The sequence below is a fragment of the Elephantulus edwardii genome, unplaced genomic scaffold, assembly GCF_000299155.1.
Source record: "Elephantulus edwardii isolate Elephantulus edwardi_28Jun2011 unplaced genomic scaffold, EleEdw1.0 scaffold00003, whole genome shotgun sequence".
Taxonomy (NCBI): Eukaryota; Metazoa; Chordata; class Mammalia; order Macroscelidea; family Macroscelididae; genus Elephantulus; species Elephantulus edwardii.
In genome coordinates, this window is record NW_006399753.1 from 26,870,572 (window position 1) to 26,876,017 (window position 5,446).

The 5,446-nt window shown below is 37.9% G+C and overlaps 1 protein-coding gene across 1 annotated transcript in view; it reads left to right on the forward strand.

The window, feature by feature from the left end:
* TTC21B (tetratricopeptide repeat domain 21B) overlaps positions 1–5,446 on the forward strand; it is a 102,235-nt gene that overhangs the window by 43,196 nt on the left and 53,593 nt on the right. Inside the window, exon 13 of the mRNA XM_006879482.1 lies at positions 2,873–3,030. Coding sequence (XP_006879544.1) covers positions 2,873–3,030 — 158 coding nt within the window. The remainder of the gene's footprint in view (positions 1–2,872; positions 3,031–5,446) is intronic.

Consider the following 5,446-nt stretch of genomic DNA (forward strand, 5'->3'; position numbering starts at 1 on the left):
CAGTCAAATGCCTTTGCATAATCAATGAAACACAGATAGACATTCTTCTGGTATTCTCTGCTTTCAGCCAAGATCCATCTAACATCAGCAACTACATCCTTAATAAACCCCATTATCAATACCAGGACTGTGAGTCAACAATGACTAAACAAACCTCTTGCTGTTGGTGTGTCTCTAGATATACCCTAGAACTGGACTACAGCTTCTTATCTGTTTTCTGCTCTGGGGCAGTGAGGAGTTGGCTATTCTTATTCCCTCTGGCTCTTTCAGAGAGAAGCTCACACTTGTGCCTCCATATCCTATAGTCTCCTCTCCAGACACCTTGTTATATGCCATTGAGTCAGAACCAACTCATAGGTGACCCTTCAGCAGGTTTTTAGTGGTTATAAGTTGATGAGATTCCTCGTCTTTCTCTTTTGAAGCAGTTAGTAAATTTGAACTGCCTGCCTTTGGTTTGGAAGCACAACTCCTTACTCACTAGGCCACATATGATAAAAATCTTGGTTTCTATGGAAATTAGCTCACAGAGCCAAATTTCCCAAAGTGGGCAAGCTTCTTCTGTAGTGTGCTCAGATGATCTCCTTGTTAACACTTGCCCACTGTTACATGCTGAAATGAGATTCAAACTCAGAGACATGGCCTGCTGGCCATGCACTTAATTACCATAATCCCTACTCTGTGAACCAGTTATGAAACTCTGTTTTCCTCCATAAATGAATGTGATATCATTCTCCCATGAATAGGCTAGTTCCTGAAACCCTACCTCCTCTCTTAGTTTTAAAAATTCTACTTTCTTGTTTGTTAAGAGATGTGCTCATAGCAGAGATCCCTCATATCTTCCCTTTTGCAAAGGCCCTCTCTCTTTAATAAATTTCTCACTGGCATGGAATGTACTGGTCTCTCACTTTGTCATTCCTGCTAATGGGTGAAAGAACCTGAAATTTGGAAAACAGTTGTCTAGCTACATTACTGAATAAAGTCTCTAAACTATTCATTTGAGATCTGAGTGTATTTTTTCCTTATGCCAAAACAAACAGTATTTCAACTTTCATTCCATTTGCAGTATTGTTGTTGTTCTTACGTGTCATTGAGTTGCATTTGACTCATGGTGACCCTATGAAAAACATAAACAACAGATCTGAACCCCTTCCTGAGTCACCCTTACTGTTTCTGATATGATCAATCCCGACGTTAGAGTTACTGTAACACAGAGCCAAAACCATCATGTTGAAGGTCTTCCCCTCTTTCTCTGATCCACCACCTTTTCCAGCATGATGTGTTTTTTCAAGGATTGGCCCCTCTTGACAATATGTCCAAAGTTTGTGAGACAAAGTTTCACCATCTATGTCTATAAAGAGCACTGTGGATGCACTTTTCCCAAGCCAGGCTTTTTGTTCTTTTGGAAGTTAATGAGATAGTCAATACTCTTCTCCAACACCACACTCCATAGGCAAGGTATCACTTCTTTCATCTTATTCGTTATCCAACTTTAAGTTGTATAGAAAGTAACTTAACAAACCACAACTTGGATAAAGTATGTCTTAGTCTTAGTCTTCAAACTGACATCCTTGTTTTTTAACTTTTTAGAGAGGTTCACATTTTACCAATACGTGTGTTTTGATTTCTTGACTGCTGTAACCAAAGGTGTTGATCATAGATCCAAGTAAAATGCAGTAGTTGACACTTAAATCTTTCTCTATCATGATATTCCCTATTGGTCCAGTGATGAGGATTTTTGTTTTGTTGACAATGAGATAAAACTATATTGAAGGCTGTAGTCTTTGCTCTTCTGATACAAGTGTCTCAAAGTCCTCTTTAGTTTTTGCAAGTAACTTTGTGTCATCGGCCTACGGCAGACTGTTGATGAGTCATCTTACAGTCATTTTCTCCCCCTTGGTGTGTACTGTAGAGTCGTATCCAACTGGCACAGGCAGAGATTGCCTCACAATCTACAGCTCATCCTACAATCTTGATGCCGTTTCAGTGGGTGCCACCTATCATTTGAAAAAAGTGGGGACTTGATTTCTGTGATTTGACTGTATGCATTCATTACATGTTCTAAAAATGTATACAAATTAATTACTGAATGTTGAAAGTATCTAGAAACTAAAGTGTAGAGACCACATTTTTTAAAATGCATCCTTAATAATTTGAAATAGTCCTGGCCTGGCATGTGCTATGAGGGCAGCCATGTGTTCCAGTTTCTTCTAGTGGGGACTTGGCTATTCCTAATTAAAGTGTTATTTTGGTCTTTTCTTGTATGATGGATTTCCCCTAACAATTTTGATTCCTTTCTCCTTTATAAATACTAATGATCTTTTAAATGTCAACACCACCTTTCCTTGCTGTTCACCTAAAAGAGAAAAAAAAAATTCTAATCTGTGTTAAACAGTCTCCATTTATTCATTGTCTTACTTTCAAAGCCTAATTCATTTCTGTAGTCTTCTCTTTTAGTATTAAGACTTTCCTTTACCTTCTGCTTAAAATAGCCTAGGTCGGTAATTTGTACCTTAAACTGTCTTATGCTTAGGCTCCTATTTTAATTTTTTTACTAGTGAAGGATTATATCACAAAACAAAGCATTGAATATTGAATATTATCGTTGATGGTTTGTTGACAAACTTTGATGCTATATTTAATACTGTACTACCTTTATGGATTATTTACCACTGATACTTCTACCTCTAAGAAAAACCTTTTCTGTTTTAATGGATTATGGTTTTCAATAGATAAGTCCTAAAGGTCCCAAACTTAAATGAGAAAAGAACTATAAAATAGTAGGTGAAACATCTCCCATTTTTCTCACATCTCCAACTCCTGTTTGAGTTAAACTAGTGCTTTTTTGTTTTGTTTTGTTTTTTTTCCTTTTTAGGTGACATTGAAGCTGCTTATAGTAACCTGCAGCATTGCCTAGAACACAATTCCTCTTACGCAGATGCTCATCTCCTCATGGCTCAGGTTTATTTATCTCAAGAGAAGTTCAAATTGTGTTCTCAGTCTCTTGAACTTTGTCTGAGTTATAATTTTAAGGTGAGTTCTCCAGAATCTTATTTCTGCTGATGTGATGCCAACTCATAGTGACCCTTTCTGACAGAGGACAGCTGCTCCATAGGTTTTTCAAGGCTACTCATCAACACAAAAGCAGACTGCCCCAGCTTTCTCCCAAGGAGCAGCTGGTTGGTTCAAACTGCCAACATTTTGATTGGCAACTGGGCACTTCAGCAAAATACCATCAGAGCTCTTTAACAACTTGTTATATGCATTTATCACACCCTTGGCTGTGGAAAACAAAAAAGACTTGGAGTACGTATTGAAGAAGCTCAAAGACTATAGCCTTCAATATGGATTACATCTCAATATAAAGAAAATAAAAATCTTCACAACTAGACTAGCAAGCAACTTCATGATAAGTAGAGAAAGATTAAAATTGTCAAAAATTTCTTTATACTTGAATCTATAATCAACACCAGTGGAAGCAGCAGTCAAGAAACCAAAGAAATTATTGCAATATGTAAATCTACTGCCAAGGACCTCTTTAAAGAGCAAAGATAATACTTTAAAGCTTAGCATACATTTTACCCAAACCATGGTATTTTCATTTCCATCATAAAGTTGGGCAGTTAGGAAGCTCAAAGAATAATTAATCCCTTTAAATTATATTGTAAGTGAAGAATATTAAGTGCACCATGTGTTTACCAGAAGAAAAAGCAAATCTGTCTCGGAAGAAGCGCAGCTAGAGTGGTCCTCTGTACGATGAGGCTTTATCTCATACTTTGCATAGAGAACTCGGGTGGCTTAGTGATAAGGAATTGAACTGCCAGTGCAGAGGTACATGGTTTAAATCCACCAGCTGCTCTGAGAAAGATTAAGTCTTCTTTTATGTGATTTACTCCATCTGAAAACCCACTGGAGGGTCAGCTATGAGTTGGTTCTGACTCTGTGACACACAACAACATTTTCAGTGAAATGGTTTGACGTAGCAACTGCAACATTATAGCTTAAGATTGTGAGGATAGCACCTTCCCTGACTTGTTAGTGTTTACATATTCAGTCTATGAATGGAGTAAGTATAAAAGGAAGATGACTGAATCCTCCTCTCCTATCTTCCACAAAGGGGAACTGCTCCTGTCAACAATATCCACAACATAAAACTGATCCCTATAAGGACAGACATGGCCGCACTCTATTGCATCTTCTTCTACTAATTACTATGGCCAAAATTCCTTGGCAAATGACCATACCGACTTTATATAAGACCTCTTTCCCCACACATTTGTGGGTTTGGGAGGTGGGAAACAAAGGATATAATGCCCTAAGAGAAAGCCCAGGTTCAGTAAATAACAGTCTCAAGCCAGCTCTTCCCCTAGTCTTACAGCAAGAGGAACCTCTGACTCTTGCTTCATTGCAAGTCCTCTGTGCTTAGCTCCATCTGACTCTTTATCAGGCTATGCCTTGCCACAGTCTCTACAGTCTATTTAGCCCCCTGTCTTAAGTTGGCCTTGCAGCGGTTCATTTTGAAGATGCTATTCAACAGCCGGCAATGTGTCCACAGTTGAGAAAGCCGGAGACCACACCTCCTCAGAAAGAAGGAGGTAGGTGGCTGAAGGTGGTGGTTGGAGCCTCAAAGATTCATTTTACTTACACATTTCCACCTGTCCATGTGTCAGATCTAAGGCAATGGATAGAAAAATCATTCTTAAAAATCTTATGAGGGGGTGAAGGAATTAGGAAGGATCCAGTGGGGACCTGAAACTGTGGGGTAATGGATCAGGGGCAATTAATTTTATAAAACACAATGAATGAGAATGTAAGACACAGTGTGAATGAAGGCATGAAACACTGTATACAAATGAAAAAAGAAAAAACCAAAATCCTACCTCCACACAATCATGTAGTATTTTGTTAATACATGTGAATAATGGAAAAATATTTTGACCTCATAAACAATAGAAGAAAAAAAATGGAAGCAACTGGGGTACAGTTTAAAAAAAAATTCTATGTACTTGCGGACAAAAGAGCTAGTTTTAGTGTTTGGCCTTTCATCTTACCTCTTTCTGACCCTCAGATTTTCTATTGAGTTCATAATATAATAATGCCAAATAGTTATAGTAAGAATTAGATGAGAAATGAATCAATTAAGATAATTGTTGCTATAAAGCATTCTACCAAATAATTTTATGCATAAAGATAATGAATTTTATTGCCTATTTCTTTCTTTGACTGGTACGGGAGGAGATTATCCCTCCTTCTCCATCAGAGCATCTGTAGGATTCAAACTACAATCTTCTGGGATTGCAATGCAGCTTCTTGTCACTAGGCCAGCAGAGCTCCCTCCAAAGAGCTTTTGAGACTATATTTAGTAACTTTTACAAAATGCGGAAGCTTTGCTTGCATTTTCTGTCTGTCACCATAACTCGGTCTGACACACCACCATTGAATAGGAATG